The following is a 22791-nucleotide window of genomic DNA, read 5'->3' as shown; positions in this document are numbered from 1 at the left end:
GATTGTTCTTTAAATACCCACAGACAATTCCAAATGTTTGGAATACAGAAATACTGTTTAATTATTCAACCTTTAGATGTTACCGGGCTCTGGCTGGGCCACTCAAGGACATTCAGAGACTTGTCCCGTTGTCACTCCTGCGTTGTCTTGGCTGTGTGCTGTCGTGACGTTGTATTAGTTAATGTGACGACTGTTGCTCATCGAATGATTAAATGTTTCTAATTGCGTGATTAAATGAATCAAGCAATTATTAACTCATTAACCTGGGGCACCATGGGAAAATTAGTTTTATTGAGTTTCTATTTCCCAAATTAACTCAAAGAATATCAGAATATCGATTTTACAACAGTCACTAATTAATCAGTTTCCTCTACAATCTCATTCTGAACGCAGCATAATCAGGGAATCTGCACGGACCCAGGTCTCACCAATGAGTTCGTACCACACCAATCTTAGTTGAGTATTTATTTACTAGAAAGCTAAAATGATGATAAAAGATACACATACACAAAAACACATTCTAGGCTATTGATTAGAACTTAGTATAACGGGCCAACACACTATGGCACGTGTTACCCAAAATGGGGATTTAAAAGAGAGAGAAAAAGAGAAAGTACACGAGAGAAATATACATTTGGGTGCATTTGTCAGCTATGCTTATTTTAACCCTAGCCTTGCCCCGAACTGCCGCTCTTATCTGTCAGAATATAATGATGTAATTACGTATTGGAGGTCTCAGATGGGAAGCTCCGCGTGGGTCGTTTAGGCTTCTCAATGACGCACTTCTCCTGCGCAACTCTGGTCGTCCTCACGATGTCAGTGTCCTTTTGGTCTGATTCCTCACCCTTGCTCTGGGATGGGTCTTCTGAGGACAGATAGCTCTGTAGCTCAGGGCTCACAGCGTAGGAATGAAACAGTGTATGTGCCGCGATTCGATGGAGAGTGGAGGTTAGGTACTCCGGCTTGAATTCACCCGCTTAGACACAGCTACTCACCAGTAGCATGGGTAGAAAAATATTTATTTGTCTTCAACCTTGGGTTGAGTTTTGGGTTCGTTGACTTTTTAGACCTTGGCTGCAACTTGGGTCACTTAGTCTGATCTGTTCATTCTTAACTCACAGGTCTTATACCCTCGGGTCAGAAGTGGGCGTAACCGCCTGTAGGGCAATTCTCTGGGCGTACCAAGTTAAGAGGCAAGGTCTAGATTTGACTCAAATCAGATTTTAGACAACTAACTTCACATTTCATCTTTACCAAAACATTCTCTTTGATTTGGACATTTTCCACACAATGTATAAACATAAAACATATACTGGGAAAACTCTTAAAGTTACAATGTTTTCGTAATAACGTCATCTATTAACCTTTAATAACAAAACAAAAATGACATACATTTTCATATTCCATCTATCGTCATGACCACCATTGTGGCTGACGGAAACCATTGTTCCAAAGTCCCTTTATTGCATGTTTAATGTTCTGAGGCTGGTTCTCCATAGTGAGAGGACAAAGGAATGTTGTCTGTGGCCTAAGATTTACCATGGGCGTGAGGGGTCATAAAACCCCCACATCTTCAGACCCCTAGATCTCTCCTCAACGGTTGGGGGTGAGAGATAATCTGTAGGGTTGTGGTCTCCTGTAACCTAACCTGATCAGGACAGTCATGACAGTGCTTAGGGTCGTTGTCCTGTTGGAAGGTAAACCTTCTCCCCAGTCTGAGATCCTGAGCGCTCTGGAGCAGATTTTCATCAAGGATGTCTCTGTACTTTGCTCCGTCCATCTTTCCTCTCGATCCTGACTAGTCTCCCAGTCCCTTCCGCAGAAAAACATCCCCACAGCATGATGCTGCCACCACCCTGCTTCACCGTAGGGATGGTGCCAGGTTTCCTCCAGATGTGGCGCTTGGCATTCAGGCCAAAGAGTTCAATCTTGGTTTCATCAGAACAGAGAATCTTGTTTCCCATGTTCTGAGAGTCCTTTAGATGCTGTCATGTGCCTTTTACTGAGGAGTGGCTTCCTTCTAGAGTGACCATCGGCTTCTTGGTCACCTCCCTGACCAAGGCCCTTCTCACCAGATTGCTCAGTTTGTCTTGGTGTTTCCAAATGTCTTCCATTTAAGAATGATGGAAGCCACTGTGTTCTTGGGGACCTTTAATGCTTCAGAATTGTTTTGGTACCCTTCCCCAGGTCGGTGCCTCGACACAATCCTGTCTCTGTACTCGACGGACAATTCCTTCGACCTCATGGCATGGTTTTTGCTCTGACATGCACTGTCTAATGTGGTACCTTATATAGACAGGTGTATGTCTTTCCAAATAATGTCCAATCAATTAAATTTACCACAGGTGGACTCCAATCAAGTTGTAGAAACCTCTCAAGTTGATCAATGGAAATAGGATGCACCTGATCTCAATTTCGTTTCTCATTGCACAGAGTCTGAATACTTATTACTGTTTTTTATTTTTAATACAGTTGCAAAAATGTCTAAAAACCTGTTTTCTCTTTGTCATTATGGGGTATTGTGTGTAGATTGCTGAGGATGTTTTATTTATTTAATCCATTAAGGCTGTAACACAGAATAAGGCTGTAACACTTCAAAATGTGGAAAAAGTGCTTTCAGATTTGCAATTTACAGATTAATCTAAAAATGCATTAGGGCTGCAATAAATATTTGATTCTAAGGAGAAAGACAGGAAACAGAGGGAAAGCATAATACATCCTTGATAAATCACCAATAATTGAATGCCAGTCTCAAGATGCTGCAAAATCAAACCAGGCAAATAATTTAGCTTTGTTTATCTGTACATTATATGTGTTTGTGTGTGTATGTGTGTGTGTGTGAAAGCATCATCAAACACATCCCATAATGTTACAATCTTTGCAATGTTCTACGACTTCTTTAAGGGCTATCAAAGAAGAACTATTAACATGCACACACTGAAATTGTGAGGCCATATTGTTGCACAATGTTTTTCTGCTTTCAAGATGAGGCACAATACTGCACACACGGGACACATGGAAAACCTCCAGCTTAAACATAGCGGGATGTGAAGACTATTTTTCCTGTTTCCTCCAGCCAGAGAAGTGGAGAGGCATGTGGGCTGATAGATCCTGTCTGTGTCTGTCCTACTGTTTTGCCAAACGCTCTGATGGCTACAACTAAACTAATATGCTATCTAGAACACAGAAGACTGCTGAGGGGAGGGTTCATAATAACGTCTGGAATGGAGTGGATGGAATGGGATCAAACACATGGGAAACATGTTTGGTGAGTTCGACACCATTCTATTCATAGCGTTCCAGCCATTACTATGAGCCCGTCCTCCCTAATTAAGGTGCCACTAACCTCGTGTGATCTAGAATCTAAAAGGGTTCTTTGGCTGTCCCCATAGGAGAACCCTTTGAAGAAGCATTTTTGGTTCCAGGTAGAACCCTTTTGGGTTTAACGTAGGGTTCTACGTCGAACCAAAAAGGGTTCTCCTATGGGGACAGCCAAAGAAACCTTTTGGAGTGTGTAGAGTGTGTAGAGTAGAGTGATGATTAGCTCTAAGCCTCCTGCCTTGCATTCTCTTCCCCTCCACCACTGTTAACTCAGTTAATCTGCAATGGCTCAAAAGAGAATCTAAGCCATATCAATAATAACTCTAATCTACTTACCAAGCTGACCAGATGAAAGTACTGTGTAGTTGTCCATTCACATTTTCAAAAGACACTCAGCATACATCAAGTACAAAGTACCAATAGGTCATACATATGCTCTGGGAAGCTATTCAAATGTATTCTGACAAACTGAAATCAATCACTACACCTGTATTTTAATCATTTTAGGACCTGGACATCAGAATAAAGAGGGCTGATTGCTGAGTGCTTTAGACACATATTAAATACACAGATCATTCATTTCTCTGCCTATGCATACAGTGCATGTCAGTACATACATTTTCTCCGTAAAGAAATAAAGTGAAAATGGCACCATGTCTGGTTTATTTTCTGAAAAATATTTTATTTCCAGAGTAAAATAAATGATATATTGCCATACAAAAAAGTGTAAGAAAAGGGACAATGCCAAAACTTTAACTCTAGAGAAAATGGAAAATAAGAAATTAGATGTGCCATCAAGCCTTGAGGGTTTTCAAATAAATATGTCAAGGGATAACAAAATAAGAACGCCTATTACCTTGTAGGATTATCAGCCATTGCATGTAAATTACTCCAAGTACCTTTTGTAACACTTCACATGTAGATTCTGCATGCCTAAAGCAACAAGCAGTGTTACTCTGCTTTATGAAAAGGCCTGTTTTAGTTTGCTTTGCTCTTGTTCATTGTTTGTTTCTTATTCCTTTCTTGTTATGACATGGCTCACATCTGATATGTGATGCAACTAAAAATGTTTTAATAATTAAATATCAAATTATTATATTATCATCTCAGTTTAGTTAACTCTAATAAAACATTCTGAACCTCACAAGTACAAATATATAAACTTTAATATTCATGGTTTAGCTTGAAGAGATATGGTATGTCATTATAACACACAAAAATACTTGTTGATTTTCCAATCTTTGCTTTTCCACTATGGTCCAAAAGCCCCCCCCCCCCCCCCCCCCCAAAAAAAACAGAAATAATATTCTTATCTAGTAATCCCTCATATTAAAAAATATTAGGGTTTAATAAACTAGGCAAATAAAAAGCAAAGAAATGTTTACAACTTGAAGACCCTTCAGAAATTAGTCTGCAAAAAGACAGATATACAGTATCTCTTTCACAATGATAGAAATGGATATGAATAATATAAGATAACCCATAGAAAGACAAACTGTATTCTATGTTCATAGTCAAAAACAGTGTTTCTGTTCCAGCAAGAGTACTGTTTTTGTACAATGTATGCTGACATTAACACCATTTCAGCTACCTCCACTGAACTGCATTCTGACACTGAAAGCATATAGTAACTTCAGACTATCATCCTAGATAAGCGTTCTACTTCCTCTACTATATAGAGTATATGAGAAAGTGCTCTGTTCGTTTCATCAAAATAAAACGTCAATTACACAACACCGAATCATTTACACTTATATATTAGTTCCCTGGCGGAACAAGATGTAACACATAGTAATACTGACCGAACAGGACCTGTCATTTTCACTGACTGGATCCATGTTATACTCAAGAGTAGTATAATATTGACCATCTAATCACCTATGAGCAGGACAGAACCAGACAGTAGTTGTCTTCTACTAACAATCACAACAGAGTTCACTGGCACTGGACGACATCCTCGCTGATAACACCTCTACAAACAAAATGGCCTCTATCAAAAGTTACCAATTTGGAGAAGAGAGCAGCAACAGTCTTCCAGGGCCTGAATAGGACTTCAGATAAAAAACGTTCTATCATTTAATAAATAAAGAAAGACAGAAAGACGATAATCCTTCAAGAGAATTATGAAGGTAGCAGATAGTCCTCTTGATGGTTCAGAAACTATAAAACCGACTCCATATTTTCGCACCACTCATGGTCCTCTAGGTTGTATATAAACTTTGTCCTGTTTGGGTTCTGACTCCCATCCTTCATGTTGTCCATTGTGAGACTGGAGGGGAACAGTTCGGTTGGTGTCGTATAGCCCTCGTGATTTTTGATGTATTTCTTATAGTTCTTGCGTAAACAGTACCAGGTAGTGGTGTACAGAATGAAGGCGGTGACCTTAAGACCAATGGCCAGGCTCACATACAGATGTCTGTAGGCGATATTGTCGTACAGCAGGCAGGCTCCCTTATCCCCACACTCTGTACTCCAGAAAAGGCAAGTTGAGTCAATCCCAGCACCAAAGATCAGAGGAGGGGGGATGAATCCTACAGAACAGGTGTGGAGAGGATTACAGCTGGAGAAATCAATACTACAGCATCTGAAACCTCAGTATGTTTGATTTATAAACAAAGTAATGTAATAGTGCAACCTGACTGGTTTAGATGCAAGTCTAACAGTACTGTAACTTACCAAGTAGTCGCAGCAAGAGAAACAAAACTCCAAGAGCATATGATTTCAGCTCAGGGCTCACAGTCCTAGGAAGAGGAGACAACAGTATTTGTTACACACAGAAAAGAGAGAGCTGTCTCTGAGTAATGTAAACTCTCTCTACATGTCTAGCCCATCCATAGCCCATCTATAATTTAGCCCAAACAACTATCTCTTTACCTACTGTATTTATTTATTTTGCTCCTTTGCACCCCATTATTTCTATCTCTACTTTGCACCTTCTTCCACTGCAAACCAACCATTCCAGTGTTATTTTTTTTTACTTGCTATATTGTATTTACTTCGCCACCATGGCCTTTTTATATATATATATATATATATATTTTTTTTTTATATATATATTTTGTTTGCCTTCACCTCCCTTATCTCACCTCACTTGCTCATATTGTATATAGACTTATTTTCACTGTATTATTGACTGTATGTTTGTTTTACTCCATGTGTAACTATGTGTTGTTGTATGTGTCGAACTGCTTTGCTTTATCTTGGCCAGGTCGCAATTGTAAATGAGAACGTGTTCTCAATTTGCCTACCTGGTTAAATAAAGGTGAAATAAAAAAAAATAAAAAAATGTTGACTGGGTTCTTCTGCGAAAGTTATAGCATGGTGGAAGGTGAGTGCCAGTGGGGTTACCTGATGAGGATGATGACGGAGGGTGTTTGAGCCATGGAGCCGATCATGCAGCAGGCACAGATGACACAGAGGAAGGTGAGGAAGGCCTCCTGGCAGCCTGGACTGGGACACTTCCCTGGGACAGCTGTGGCCATCTCGCTGTCACTGGATATACATGTACACCCTGTCAGATTCTGAAGACAGGAGAATAGATGCATCTGAGTTAGTATTACTGTCTTACATTATGTTTTTTACATCATCCAAGATGGCGTAGCAGTCGGACGTGTGTTTGTCGTGTCCGGCGTAAATAGTCCTCGTATTTTTCGTATACATTTCGTATATATTTTAATTTCACTTTCCATCTAGGAACTGAATATACATTCCTGCAACCCGCCTCACCCAATGTGGTACGGATCTGCTATTTTTTATACTTTAGAACCGTAATCCCAATCAGAAGCTAGCCAGATAACTAGCTACTAGCTAGTAGTCAGTTAGCCACTGCTGCGGTCTTCACCCTTAACTCGGACACCAGCCAGCTTCAGCTCGGGCCAATACCTGCCAGTCTGCAGGCGCGATATCAACCCAGAGCATATAGGACTGCTTTTTCTCTACCACATCACCGGATTCCTGACGCAAGCTCTGGACAATTACACCGGATCATCGTAGCTAGCTAGCTGCAACCGAGTGGCTACTACTGGCTAACACCTCTGTCCCGAAACAAGCACCAGTTAGCCTCGAGCTAGCCTCGAGCTAGGCCCATCTGCCGGCTAGCCGGAGAGGTCTACCAGCGAATTCTTGGGCTACAATACCTCTTTTGCCAATTGGACTGGACCCTTTATTGCCGACACGGAGCCCCGCCGATCCATCACGACTGGTCTGCCGACGTAATTGTCCGAGGTGGTTTCAACAGGCTTTTCCATTGCGACGTTTCTGAATACCCATCTGCTAATTATTAGCTGTCTTATCGGCTGCTATCTAAATAAGTATACCGGACAATTTTTTTCTTTTTTTTTCTTGGGTCACTATATCTATTTTGCCAATTGGATCGATCCCCTCTACCACACGAAACCCCACTAATCTACCGACGGAAATGCACGAGGTGACAAAAAAATAAATAAAAATAGACCTCCATCCTATGTTATCTTGCTACCGATAGCCAGCTACCCGGCCAGCTGTCTGGATCGCCGTGACCCCAACCAACCTCTACTCACTGGACCCTTATGATCACTCGATTAAGCATGCCTCTCCTTAATGTAAATATGCCTTGTCCATTGCTGTTCTGGTTAGTGTTTATTGGCTTATTTCACTGTAGAGCCTCTAGCCCTGCTCACTACATATCCAACCTTTCAGTTCCACCACCCACATATGCGATGACATCACCTGGTTTCAATGATGTTTCTAGAGACAATATCTCTCTCATCATCACTCATTACCTAGGTTTACCTCCACTGTATTCACATCCTACCATACCTTTGTCTGTACATTATTCCTTGAAGCTATTTTATCGCCCCCAGAAACTTCCTTTTACTCTCTGTTCTAGACGTTCTAGACGACCAATTCTCACAGCTTTTAGCCGTACCCTTATCCTACTCCTCCTCAGTTCCTCTGGTGATGTAGAGGTGAATCCAGGCCCTGCAGTACCTAGCTCCACTCCTATTCCCCAGGCGCTCTCTTTTGATGACTTCTGTAACCGTAATAGCCTTGGTTTCATGCATGTTAACATTAGAAGCCTCCTCCCTAAGTTTGTTTTGTTCACTGCTTTAGCACACTCTGCCAACCCAGATGTTTTAGCCTTGTCTGAATCCTGGCTTAGGAAGACCACCAAAAATTCTGACATTTTCATCCCTAACTACAAGATTTTCAGACAAGATAGAACGGCCAAAGGGGGCGGTGTTGCAATCTACTGCAAGGATTGCCTGCAGAGTTCTGTTTTACTATCCAGGTCTGTTCCCAAACAATTTGAACTTCTACTTTTAAAAATCCACCTCTCTAAAAACAAGTCTCTCACTGTTGCCGCCTGCTATAGACCACCCTCTGCCCCCAGCTGTGCTCTGGACACCATATGTGAACTGATTGCCCCCCAACTATCTTCAGAGCTTGTGCTGCTAGGCGACCTAAATTGGAACATGCTTAACACCCCAGCCATCCTACAATCTAAGCTTGATGCCCTCAATCTCACACAAATTATCAATGAACCTACCAGGTACCACCCCAATTCCGTAAACACGGGTACCCTCATAGATATCATCCTAACCAACTTGCCCTCCAAATACACCTCTGCTGTTTTTAACCAAGATCTCAGCGATCACTGCCTCATTGCCTGTATCCGTAATGGGTCAGCGATCAAACGACCTCCCCTCATCACTGTCAAACGCTCCCTGAAACACTTCAGCGAGCAGGCCTTTCTAATCGACCTGGCCGAGGTATCCTGGAAGGATATTGATCTCATCCCGTCAGTAGAGGATGCCTGGATATTTTTTTTAAATGCCTTCCTCACCATCTTGAATAAGCATGCCCCATTCAAGAAATGTAGAACCAGGAACAGATATAGCCCTTGGTTCTCTCCTAACCTGACTGCCCTTAACCAACAGAAAAACATCCTATGGCGTTCTGCATTAGCATCGAACAGCCCCCGTGATATGCAACTTTCAGGGAAGCTAGAAACCAGTATACACAGGCAGTTAGAAAAGCCAAGGCTAGCTTTTTCAAGCAGAAATTTGCTTCCTGCAACACAAACTCAAAAAAGTTCTGGGACACTGTAAAGTCCATGGAGAATAAGAACACCTCCACCCAGCTTCCAACTGCACTGAAGATAGGAAACACTGTCACCACCGACAAATCCACTATAATTGAGAATTTCAACAAGCATTTTTCTACGGCTGGCCATGCTTTCCACCTGGCTACCCCTACCCCGGTCAACAGCACTGCCCTCCCCTCTGCTACTCGCCCACGCCTTCCCCATTTCTCTTTCTCCCAAATACAGTCAGCTGATGTTCTGAAAGAGCTGCAAAATCTGGACACTTACAAATCAGCCGGGCTAGATAATCTGGACCCTTTCTTTCTTAAACTATCTGCTGAAATTGTTGCCACCCCTATTACCAGCCTTTCAACCTCTCTTTCGTGTTGTCTGAGATTCCCAAAGATTGGAAAGCAGCTGCGGTTATCCCCCTCTTCAAAGGGGGGGACACTCTTGACCCAAACAGCTACAGACCTATATCTATCCTACCCTGCCTTTCTAAGGTCTTCGAAAGCCAAGTCAACAAACAGATTACCGACCATTTCGAATCCCACCATACCTTCTCCGCTATGCAATCTGGTTTCAGAGCTGGTCATGGGTGCACCTCAGCCACGCTCAAAGTCATAAACGATATCTTAACCGCTATCGATCCAAGATGGCGTAGCAGTCAGATGTCCTTTGTCCTCGTCTTGTCCCGTGTATATATATTTTATATATTTTTCTTCGCATATCTTTTTATATATATATTTTTTTCTTCTTAAAAACTCAACTTCAAAACACTCTCCTGCAACCCACCTCACCAAATGTGGTGCGGATCTGTTTTTTTTCTTCCTCAAAAGTATTATTCACCTCGTATCCGAAATCTACAACAGAAGCTAGCCAGAAGTTAGCCAGCTCACAAGCTAACGTTAGTAGTTCAGCTAACCACAGCTAGCGCTCATCAGCTATCCTTTAGCTCGGAAAACTATTGCCAGTTTTGTACAACGCGACTCAGACCAGAGCATACCAGACCTATTTTCTCTCCATATCCCCGGATTTTTACCGCAAGCTCTGGACATTTACACCTGGATCTTGCAGCTAACTAGCTGCTATCCGAGTGACTATTGGCTAACATCAATTCCGGAGCAAACACCAATTATCCCGGAGCTAGCCAGCTGAAGAGTTCCATCAGCCACTCCTGGGCTACAATCACCTATCCGGACCCGTTTTACTGCCGATGCGGAGCCCCACCCAGCCTTCACGACTGGGATACCGACGTTATCTGCCCGAGGGAGTATTTCAACTGGCCCCTCCATCGCGACGTAACCTGAACGTCCATACGCTAACTGCGGCCCGCTAATCGTTAGCTGTCTTGAGCATATCGGCTGCTATCTGAACAGGTCTTTCGAACAATCTTCTTAGGCCACTATAACTATTTTGACAATTGGATTGGTCCCCTCTACCACACGGAACCCCACTAATCTACCGACGGAATTGCACGGCACGGCTAAAAACAGAGCTCCATCTTCTGCTAGCTTGCTACCCATGACTAGCTGTCTGAATCACGAAGCTAGCACCAGTTAGCAAACACAATTCTACAATTCACAACCTCTCTTTCGCCACCGCCATCCGGCTTGGATTCTCTGTCGACACGACCACGTCTGGTCTGCAGACGAATACCCCATCCGCTGAGCCCTCAACCGGCCTCCGTCTGAGCAGACCCCCTCCGTCTGAGCAGACCACCCCCCGGGCTACTAACTTTAAACGCCGCGGGCTAGCTTAGTGGAGGCCTCACTGCTCCATCTACGGCTGCCCCCTGGACACTATGATCACTCGGCTACATAGCTGATGCCTGCTTGACTGTCCATTAATTCACGGTACTCCATTCCGTTTATTTGTGTTTTATCTGTCGGCTCTGTGCTTTAACTCAGGATCTGTGTGTAGTTAATCCGACCCTCTCTGCCTGGTCGTCGCCATTTTTACCTGCTGTTGCTGTGTTAGCTGACTAGCTGCTGTTATCTCACCTGTTGTTTTAGCTAGCTCTCCCAATCAAGACCTGCAATCACTTTATGCCTTATTGTATGTCTCTCTCAAATATCAATATGCCTTGCATACTGTTGTTCAGGCTAGTTATCATTGTTTTGGTTTGCAATGGACCCCGTAGTTCCACTCTCCGTACCTCTGATACCTCCTTTGTCCCACCCCCCACACATGCGGTGACCTCACCCATTGAGACCAGCATGTCCAGAGATACAACCTCTCTTATCATCACCCAGTGCCTGGGCTTGCCTCCGCTGTACCCGTGCCCCACCATACCCTGGTCTGCACATTATGCCCAGAATCTATTCTACCACGCCCATAAATCTGCTCCTTTTATTCCTTGTCCCCAACGCTCTAGGCGACCAGTTTTGATAGCCTTTAGCCGCACCCTCATCCTACTACTCCTGTGTTCCTCGGGTGATGTGGAGGTAAACCCAGGCCCTGCATGTCCCCAGTCACCCTCATTTGTTGACTTCTGTGTTCGAAAAAGCCTTGGCCTTATGCATGTCAACATCAGAAGCCTCCTCCCTAAGTTTGCCTTACTCACCGCTTTAGCACACTCTGCCAACCCTGATGTCCTTGCCGTTTCCGAATCCTGGCTTAGGAAGGCCACCAAAAATTCTGAGATTTCCATACCCAACTATAACACTTTCCGTCAAGATAGAACTGCCAAAGGGGGAGGAGTTGCAATCTACTGCAGAGATAGCCTGCAAAGTTCTGTCATACTTTCCAGGTCTATGCCCAAACAGTTCGAACTTCTAATTTTAAAAATGAATCTCTCCAGAAATAAGTCTCTCACTGTTGCCACCTGCTACCGACCCCCCTCAGCTCCCAGCTGTGCCCTGGACACCATCTGTGAATTGATCGCTCCCCATCTAGCTTCAGAGTTTGTTCTGTTAGGTGACCTAAACTGGGATATGCTTAACACCCCGGCAGTCCTACAATCTAAGCTTGATGCCCTCAATCTCACTCAAATCATCAAGGAACCCACCAGGTACAACCCTAAATCCGTAAACATGGGCACCCTAATAGACATTATCCTGACCAACTTGCCCTCCAAATACACCTCTGCTGTCTTCAATCAAGATCTCAGCGATCACTGCCTCATTGCCTGTATCCGCCACGGGTCCGCGGCCAAACGACCACCCCTCATCACTGTCAAACGCTCCCTAAAACACTTCTGCGAGCAGGCCTTTCTAATCGACCTGGCCCGGGTACCCTGGAAGGATATTGACCTCATCCCGTCAGTTGAGGATGCCTGGTCATTCTTTAAAAGTTACTTCCTTACCATATTAGACAAGCATGCTCCGTTCAAAAAATGCAGAACCAAGAACAGATATAGCCCTTGGTTCACTCCAGACCTGACTGCCCTCGACCAGCACAAAAACATCCTGTGGCGAACTGCAATAGCATCGAAGAGCCCCCGCGATATGCAACTGTTCAGGGAAGTCAGGAACCAATACACGCAGTCAGTCAGGAAAGCAAAGGCCAGCTTTTTCAAGCAGAAATTTGCATCCTGTAGCTCTAACTCCAAAAAGTTCTGGGATACTGTAAAGTCCATGGAAAACAAGAGCACCTCCTCCCAGCTGCCCACTTCACTGAGGCTAGGTAACACGGTCACCACTGATAAGTCCGTGATAATCGAAAACTTCAACAAACATTTCTCAATGGCTGGCCATGCCTTCCTCCTGGCGACTCCAACCTTGGCCAACAGCCCCACCCCCCCCGCTGCTACTCGCCCAAGCCTTCCCAGCTTCTCCTTTACCCATATCCAGATAGCAGATGTTCTGAAAGAGCTGGAAAACCTGGACCCATACAAATCAGCTGGGCTTGACAATCTGGACCCCCTATTTCTGAAACTGTCCGCCGCCATTGTCGCACCCCCTATTACCAGCCTGTTCAACCCCCCCTTCGTATCATCTGAGATCCCCAAGGATTGGAAAGCTGCCGCGGTCATCCCCCTCTTCAAAGGGGGAGACACCCTGGACCCAAACTGTTACAGACCTATATCCATCCTGCCCTGCCTATCTAAGGTCTTCGAAAGCCAAGTCAACAAACAGATCACTGACCATCTCGAATCCCACCGTACCTTCTCCGCTGTGCAATCCGGTTTCCGAGCCGGTCACGGGTGCACCTCAGCCACGCTCAAGGTACTAAACGATGTCATAACCACCATCGATAAAAGACATTACTGTGCAGCCGTCTTCATCGACCTGGCCAAGGCTTTCGACTCTGTCAATCACCATATTCTTATCGGCAGACTCAGTAGCCTCGGTTTTTCTAATGACTGCCTTGCCTGGTTCACCAACTACTTTGCAGACAGAGTTCAGTGTGTCAAATCGGAAGGCATGTTGTCCGGTCCTCTGGCAGTCTCTATGGGGGTACCACAGGGTTCAATTCTCGGGCCGACTCTTTTCTCTGTATACATCAATGATGTTGCTCTTGCTGCGGGCGATTCCCTGATCCACCTCTATGCAGACGACACCATTCTGTATACTTCCGGCCCTTCCTTGGACACTGTGCTATCTAACCTCCAAACGAGCTTCAATGCCATACAACACTCCTTCCGTGGCCTCCAACTGCTCTTAAACGCTAGTAAAACCAAATGCATGCTTTTCAACCGTTCGCTGCCTGCACCCGCACGACCGACTAGCATCACCACCCTGGACGGTTCCGACCTAGAATATGTGGACATCTATAAGTACCTAGGTGTCTGGCTAGATTGCAAACTCTCCTTCCAGACTCATATCAAACATCTCCAATCCAAAATCAAATCTAGAGTCGGCTTTCTATTCCGCAACAAAGCCTCCTTCACTCACGCCGCCAAACTTACCCTAGTAAAACTGACTATCCTACCGATCCTCGACTTCGGCGATGTCATCTACAAAATAGCTTCCAATACTCTACTCAGCAAACTGGATGTAGTTTATCACAGTGCCATCCGTTTTGTTACTAAAGCACCTTATACGACCCACCACTGCGACCTGTATGCCCTAGTCGGCTGGCCCTCGCTACATGTTCATCGTCAGACCCACTGGCTCCAGGTCATCTACAAGGCTATGCTAGGTAAAGTGCCGCCTTATCTCAGTTCACTGGTCACGATGGCTACACCCACCCGTAGCACGCGCTCCAGCAGGTGTATCTCACTGATCATCCCTAAAGCCAAAACCAAATTTGGACGCCTTTCCTTCCAGTTCTCTGCTGCCTGCGACTGGAACGAATTGCAAAAATCTCTGAAGTTGGAGACTTTTATCTCCCTCAACAACTTTAAAAATCTGCTATCCGAGCAGCTAACCGATCGCTGCAGCTGTACATAGACCATCTGTAAACTACCCACCCAATTTACCTACCTCACCCCCCATACTGCTTTTATTTATTTACTTTTCTGCTCTTTTGCACACCAGTATCTCTTCTTGCACATGATCATCTGATGATTTATCACTCCAGTGTTAATCTGCTAAATTGTAATTACTCGATTTATTGCCTACCTCATGCCTTTTGCACACATTGTATATAGATTCTCTTTTTTTTCTACCATGTTATTGACTTGTTTATTGTTTACTCCATGTGTAACTCTGTGTTGTCTGTTCACACTGCTATGCTTTATCTTGGCCAGGTCGCAGTTGCAAATGAGAACTTGTTCTCAACTAGCCTACCTGGTTAAATAAAGGTGAAATAAAAAAATTAAAAAAATCGATAGGAAACAGTACTGTGCAGCCGTATTCATTGACCTGGCCAAGGCTTTTGACTCTGTCAATCACCACATCCTCATCGGCAGACTCGACAGCCTTGGTTTCTCTAATGATTGCCTCGCCTGGTTCACCAACTACTTCTCTGATCGAGTTCAGTGTGTCAAATCGGAGGGTCTGTTGTCCGGACCTCTGGCAGTCTCTATGGGGGTGCCACAGGGTTCAATTCTTGGACCGACTCTCTTCTCTGTATACATCAATGATGTCGCTCTTGCTGCTGGTGAGTCTCTGATCCACCTCTACGCAGACAACACTATTCTGTATACTTCTGGCCCTTCTTTTGACACTGTGTTAACAACCCTCCAGGCGAGCTTCAATGCCACACAACTCTCCTTCTGTGGCCTCCAATTGCTCTTAAATACAAGTAAAACTAAATGCATGCTCTTCAACCGATCGCTGCCTGCACCTGCCCGCCTGTCCAACATCACTACTCTGGACGGCTCTGACTTAGAATATGTGGACAACTACAAATACCTAGGTGTCTGGTTAGACTGTAAACTCTCCTTCCAGACTCACATCAAACATCTCCAATCCAAAGTTAAATCTAGAATTGGCTTCCTATTCCGCAACAAAGCATCCTTCACTCATGCTGCCAAACATACCCTTGTAAAACTGACCATCCTACCAATCCTCAACTTCGGTGATGTCGTTTACAAAATAGCCTCCAAAACCCTACTCAATAAATTGGATGCAGTCTATTACAGTGCCATCCGTTTTGTCACCAAAGCCCCATATACTACCCACCACTGCGACCTGTACGCTCTCGTTGGCTGGCCCTCGCTTCACACTCGTCGCCAAACCCACTGGTTCCAGGTCATCTACAAAACCCTGCTAGGTAAAGTCCCCCCTTATCTCAGCTCGCTGGTCACCATAGCAGCACCTACCTGTAGCACGCGCTCCAGCAGGTATATCTCTCTGGTCACCCCCAAAACCAATTCTTCCTTTGGCCGCCTCTCCTTCCAGTTCTCTGCTGCCAATGACTGGAACGAACTACAAAAATCTCTGAAACTGGAAACACTTATCTCCCTCACTAGCTTTAAGCACCAGCTGTCAGAGCAGCTCATAGATTACTGCACCTGTACATAGCCCATCTATAATTTAGCCCAAACAACTACCTCTTTACCTACTGTATTGATTTATTTTGCTCCTTTGCACCCCATTATTTCTATCTCTACTTTGCACCTTCTTCCAATGCAAACCAACCATTCCAGTGTTGTTTTACTTGCTATATTGTATTTACTTTGCCACCATGGCCTTTTTTATATTTTTATTTATTAATATATTTTATTTGCCTTCACCTCCCTTCTCACCTCACTTGCTCACATTGTATATAGACTTATTTTTCACTGTATTATTGACTGTATGTTTGTTATACTCCATGTGTAACTATGTGTTGTTGTATGTGTCGAACTGCTTTGCTTTATCTTGGCCAGGTCGCAATTGTAAATGAGAACGTGTTCTCAATTTGCCTACCTGGTTAAATAAAGGTGAAAAAAAATAAAAATAAATAAATGTGACAATAAGCCAGATTAAGACAGAGACAACAAAACAGTCTCCCATCTCTCTATAGGTAGGTTTTTTTGGGGCTTCGGTTCACTGCAAAGGGATAAGCATCTGACTACAGAGCAAGGTGTAACAATGAAGACCATATAGCCCAGGGATGGGCCACTTTGATAGGGGTGGGGACCACAAAAGATCTGAACTGATAAGGGACCGCAGTGGCTCGCAGGTCTGTGTACCCACATCCTTCCCCACACATGCAGTCAACTGATTGTGCAACCAATCTACAGTACCAGTCAAAAGTTTGGACACACCTACTCATTCAAGGTTAAAAACATATTTTTTTTTAACATTCTACATTGTGGAATAATAGTGAAGAGATCAAAACAATGAAATAACCAACAAAGTGTTAAACAAATCAAAATATATTATATATTTGAGATTCTTCAAAGTAGCCACCCTTTCCCTTGATGACAGCTTTGCACACTCTTGTCATTCTCCCAACCAGCTTCATGAGGTAGTCACCTGGAATGCATTTCAATTAACAAGTGTGCCTTGATGAAGTTTATTTGTGGAATTTTTTCCTTCTTGCATTTGAGCCAATCAGTTGTGTTGTGACAAGGTAAGGGTGGTGTACAGAAGATAGCCCTATTTGGTAAAAGACCAAGTCCATATCATGGAAATAACAGTTCAAATAAGCAAAGAGAAATGACAGTCCATCATTACTTTGAGACATGAAGGTCAGTCAATTCTGAAAATGTCAAGAACTTTGAAAGTTTCTTCAAGTGCAGTCGCAAAAAAGATCAAGCGCTATGATGAAACTGGTTCTCATGAGGACCGCCACAGTAAAGGAAGACCCAGAGTTACCTCTGCTGCAGAGGACAAGTTCATTAGAGTTAACTGCACCTCAGATTGCAGCCCAAATAAATGCTTCACAGAGTTGAAGTAACAGACACATCTCCACATCAACTGTTCAGAGGAGACTGTGTGAATAAGGCCTTCATGGTCAAATTGCTGCAAAGAAACCACTACTAAAGGACACCAATAGTAAGAATAATAAGAGACGTGCTTGGGCCAAGAAACACGAGCAATGGACATTAGACTGGTGGAAATCTATCCTTTGGTCTGATGAGTCCAAATTTTAGAACCACTGTGTCTTTGTGTGATGCAGAGTAGGTGAACGGATTATCTCTGCATGTGTGGTTCCCACCGTGAAGCATGGAGGAGGATGTGTGATGGTGTGGGGTGCTTTGCTGGTGACACTGTCTGTGATTTTATTTACATTTCAAGGCACACTTAACCAGCATGGCTACAACAGCATTCTGCAGTAATATGCCATTCCATCTGGTTTGCGCTTAGTGGGACTATCATTTGTTTTTCAACAGGACAATGACCAACACACCTCCAGGCTGTGTAAGGGCTATTTGACCAAGAAGGAGAATGATGGAGTGCTCCATCAGAAGACCTGGCATCCACAATCACCCGACCTCAACCCAATTGAGATGGTTTGGGATGAGTTGGACTGCAGAGTGAAGGAAAAGCAGACAATTTTTGTTTTGTTGAACACTTTTTTGGATCCAGTCATATGATTTCATATGTGTTATTTCATAGTTTTGATGTCTTCACTATTATTCTACAATGTAGAAAATAGTAAAATAAAGAAAAAACAATGAATGAGTAGGTGTGTCTAAACTTTTGACTGGTACTGTATTTGTGCAGATAAACTACTTAACTCTCTTACCTAAATGCATTATACCAGTAGCCAGGGTTGGCCATAGCCTTTTGGGTGCCCTAAGCAAGATTTGAATGGCCAATTATTTTGTGTTTGTAAGTACATTTCCTGCAATTTTGCCATGAGGCATAGAAAAATGTTGCAGTTGTATGCATTTTGGCATGGAGTGGAGAGAAATTGGGAAATTTTACACAAAAATCTCATGCAATTCTACTGATTTTGCCATGGGGCAGAGATCATTTTCCTTCAGCTTTGTAGCTAATTTCCTACAATTGTATCCATTTTACCATGAAGTGGAGACGTTTGAAGTTATAAAGCTAATTTCCTGCAATTCTACACATTTTGCCATGACTTATGCCATGTTAATATGATATCTGAGTGAGAGTGACTAACAAAATCAATAGGGCCCGGTAGGTATTCGGCCATAATGACTACAGGTTTAGATAGCTGGCAGGACTAACTTACCAATCTAAAAATTGTTAGCTCACATGGCTAATTGAGTGACTGTCAGTGACTGACATAACAAGAGAAAAACTACTGATGCACAACCACATTTCCAAATCGCACCTTGTGTATTCTATTATTCAAACGCTCAAAAGTAATTTAAAACCCTGACTAAACTAAAAAAAACATAAAAAATGGAGATGAGGGTGGAAGCTTTCCAGGGTAGATGCCTGTACTTACTGTTGTAGTGCAGCCTGCGAAGCAGGAGGACAGGTAGGTGACTCCGTTGGAGCCGCAAACTGGGCTGACTGATGAGGTGTAGCAGTTACAGTTACTCATGCAGGGGACCTCTGGCTTCTCGCCCACCCGCAGTGTCCTGGAGAGCGCGAGAGCGAAAGAGATAGAGAAAGCTGTTTAGACTATGCTGTGTACATATCAGAAAGGAATAAAAAGCACATAAATGTTTCTGAAAGTTTCTGTAGCTACGATGTATCTAATTGAGCATGTTTTAAATGGTGGAAATCACATTTCTGTGGAACTAGACAGTATAAGCTACTATCTCAGCTATTATCTCAGAAATCAGTGAAAGCGCTTTTTCCAAACAGATTTTAAGTAACTTGTATATTGACTAATGTTTCTGTAGTCAGTGTGTGGCTGACCTTGTTCCCACTTTCATCAAACCCCCTTCCCCCAACAGAAGTTCTGCTATTACATATGCTAAACCAGTGGTGTAGGTACAGGCTGTTCTTACTCGTTGCCATAGGCGACGGTCACCCCAGCGACAGGCCCTGTGTCACAGCCAAGGAAGAGGAAGGAGACGTAGCAGGCGGTGGAGATCAGGTTGACCAGCATGGCCATGCGAATGGCCCCCAGCGCTGAGAGGTTCAGCTTTTTGACCAGAAGCCCCCCCAGGAATATCCCCAGACAAGCACAGGGGATGGCCGTCATTCCTGAAGAGAGTTAATACCGCCATATGTTAACCTTATCACCTTCTCATATACTGTACTGATGCTTCTCACTGTACTGCTCCCTGTGTACTGTGTTGCACCAGAGGGTCTGGGGCTGTGTCTATGTGTGTGTGTCATGCATGTGCTTGCCGCTGGCCCTAACCTAGTAGTTGATTAGCTGAGGAGGTGGTGAGGTTAAACTGCTGCTCCAAGTACTTCCCCAGGAAGGCAGCGAAGCCAGCCACCACACCGATCTCCATACAGGCCGCCAGCGTGATGCAAGTGAACACCGGGTTTGAGAGAAGGTGCTTGGTAACCTTAGGGATCACTGAGAAGAGAAGATGAAGAGATCCTTAATTTCAAAGTGGCACATGGACCTTAATTTCAAAGTGGCACATGGACACAGACAACTGCTAATAAGTCTAACTATCGCTTACTATTTCGGATATATTTTAGAAAAAAATATTCTGCCAGTTATAATTTAACTGTTGTAAGGGTAATATCAAAATCTGAAAACATTTTGTAATCTCATGTGGAATGTACATGTCTCTTTCTTCATATTTAGTAACACGAAAAATAGTATCTGTGGAAGCAGAGGATTTAATTCCCTTAATTTTCTCATAACAGACAGCGTAAATCATACACTACTACCTCCAACCCTGTTCCCAGAGAGCTACCCTCCTGTGGATTTTCGCTCCAACCCCAGTTGTAACTAACCTGATTCAGCTTGTCAACTAGCTAATTATTAGAATCATGTGGGCTAGATTAGGGTTGGAGTGAAAACCGACAGGACGGTAGCTCCCCAGGAACAGGGTTGGAGAGCCCTGGTCTACACTTTACAAAACAGCATCTGAAACTAGGTTTAAAAAAATCTTTATTGCGGTTTTGAGAAAAAACATACATGCGGTAAAGAGGCCAATGAAACGCAGACCATGGGGGAAAGAGCAAGGACACCATCATTGGCAGGCATTCAAAAAAATCGACATTAGTAAAATCCGTAATGATTTATGTGTTCTAACAAGCCCACACTGTGGTTATTAAAATCCGATTTTAATATGTATTGCTTTTTTTGCTGCACAATATTTACAAGTTGTCCTTTTCAGGATGATAAAAAAGACTGCTAAATGCTAACTCCCGTTCCTTTAAGCTGGTAGACAGGCTAGCCATATAGAATCGGAGGTGCTAGTTGAAGCTGTGTTACGTGTAATGCAGTTGATTGGTGACATCCATACAAGCATATACTCAAATTTGTACCCCAACATTGATGGGGTAAATGTTCCCATTTAGTGTCTACTCTCTTGCACGGGTGTTAAATTAATACATAGTTTGTGGGGACTACATTATGTTTATTTGGTCTTATACTGAATGCTCCACCATTGACATGAGTATTGTATAGAACTATGTGTGGGCACATAATAGCCAAACAAATCATGGTGGGATAGAGATGGAGAATAAGTGATGTGATACGGTATACACAATAGCATAACAAGTGTTAATTTAACTGCACAAATACTACATGTACTATAAAGGGACAGAAAACAATTCTCACCTCTGAGCTGCTGAAAGCAGGTGGGACCATTGATGGGCTCATGATTGTTGCGTCCCACCCCGTTGCTGGACTTGGGCATCTCATTATAGTCCAGGGGCAGAGAGGAAGAGGGGAGCATGGCCTGCTCACTCTCCCCTCCACCGTCCCTGTCCTTCTCTCGGTCTGACAGGGTTTGGGGAAAGCCAAACATGAAGAGGGATGAGAAGAAGAGTAAGGCACCACACAGGAGGAAGCCCCCCCACCAGGCTCCGATCCACCGAGGGTCATCAGAGGTAATGTCCAGCTTACCTGTGGAGGGACAGAAAAAAACACATACAAGCATTGTTAACATCAAACACACATTTCAGTGATTTCCCCATAATCAATTTACAGATTAATGTTATTTTGGTTAACCTTGAATAGCACACAACTTAGCTCTAATTATTTGGTATTTTATTAGGATCCCCATTAGCTGTTGCAAAAGCAGCAGCTACTCTTCCTGGGGTCCACACAAAACATGAAACATAATACAGAACGACAATAGACAAGAACAGCTCAAGGACAGAACTACATTAAAACATTTTTTTAAAGGCACACGTAGTCTATATATCAATGCATACACACAAACTATCTAGGTCAAATAGGGGAGAGGCGTTGTGCTGTGAGGTGTTGCTTTATCTGTTTTTTGAAACCAGGTTTGATGTTTATTTGAGAAATATGAGATGGAAGGAAGTTCCATGCATTGATAGTTCATTTAACTTCTTAATGAATGCAGTTTTGTATAGTCTGTGCTCTGTTTGTGTTTTTTCCACATTATTGGTGTGAGGTGAGGTAGGTTGTATTTCCCAGTGACTTACTAGTGTCGATGAAGACAAAGTCCACATAGAACTTGGTGCAGAGGGACCCCAGGAGGAAACCACAGGCAGGTCCAAACACCAGAGTAGAAAAGACGATCCCTGGGATGACATGGAGAGATTAGTTCAGTAGACAACACAGGTATGAACAAGTTATCACCAGTTCCTGGGTGAAATATAACAATTCTTAATTTAACCACAAGGTGTCGCACCTTGTTCACTAATCCACAGCCTTTTCCAGAGGGCAGCATGAGGCAAGCTCAGAGCGGATTTTTTTATGCATGCTATGTAAATAATTATGCAAAACAAATGTATCAGCTTTAAGGAAGCTGAATTGAACTACACTTGAATATGTGTATCACCTCTGATCCTAACTAACCAGATCTTGACAATCATCAACCCACTGATGATGCCATACAATAAGGAGAGAAATATATACTTGCGCTAGCTACATACATCATGAAAAAGATACAGTTGACCTACTAAAATAAACCTATTCCAAAAAAGCCTGAGTCTAACAGTGTGGCCAGCTGGAGCAACACTGTGTGACCACAAATCCTCATTAAAGTGCTGATTGTCAGAGGGTGAGAGCCTGGCACAGGGAGTCAGACAGACAGGGGAAGACAAAGGGCC

General features: G+C 43.5%; 1 protein-coding gene across 1 annotated transcript in view; it reads right to left on the bottom strand.

The window, feature by feature from the left end:
• Positions 1-4600: 4600 nt before the first annotated feature.
• Positions 4601-22791, bottom strand: part of slco3a1a (solute carrier organic anion transporter family member 3A1a) — a 66960-nt gene continuing 48769 nt past the window's right edge. Inside the window, exons 3-10 of the mRNA XM_055940203.1 lie at positions 22162-22260; positions 21326-21613; positions 19940-20104; positions 19581-19779; positions 19070-19205; positions 6670-6842; positions 5998-6062; positions 4601-5852 (exon numbers count right to left, since the gene is read on the bottom strand). Of these exons, the coding sequence (XP_055796178.1) occupies positions 5482-5852; positions 5998-6062; positions 6670-6842; positions 19070-19205; positions 19581-19779; positions 19940-20104; positions 21326-21613; positions 22162-22260 (1496 nt within the window). The 3' untranslated portion in view covers positions 4601-5481. The remainder of the gene's footprint in view (positions 5853-5997; positions 6063-6669; positions 6843-19069; positions 19206-19580; positions 19780-19939; positions 20105-21325; positions 21614-22161; positions 22261-22791) is intronic.

This window comes from Salvelinus fontinalis, chromosome 12, assembly GCF_029448725.1.
Source record: "Salvelinus fontinalis isolate EN_2023a chromosome 12, ASM2944872v1, whole genome shotgun sequence".
Taxonomy (NCBI): domain Eukaryota; kingdom Metazoa; phylum Chordata; class Actinopteri; order Salmoniformes; family Salmonidae; genus Salvelinus; species Salvelinus fontinalis.
The sequence above is the reverse complement of the archived record's forward strand: the minus strand, read 5'-3'. Positions and strand labels throughout refer to the sequence as shown.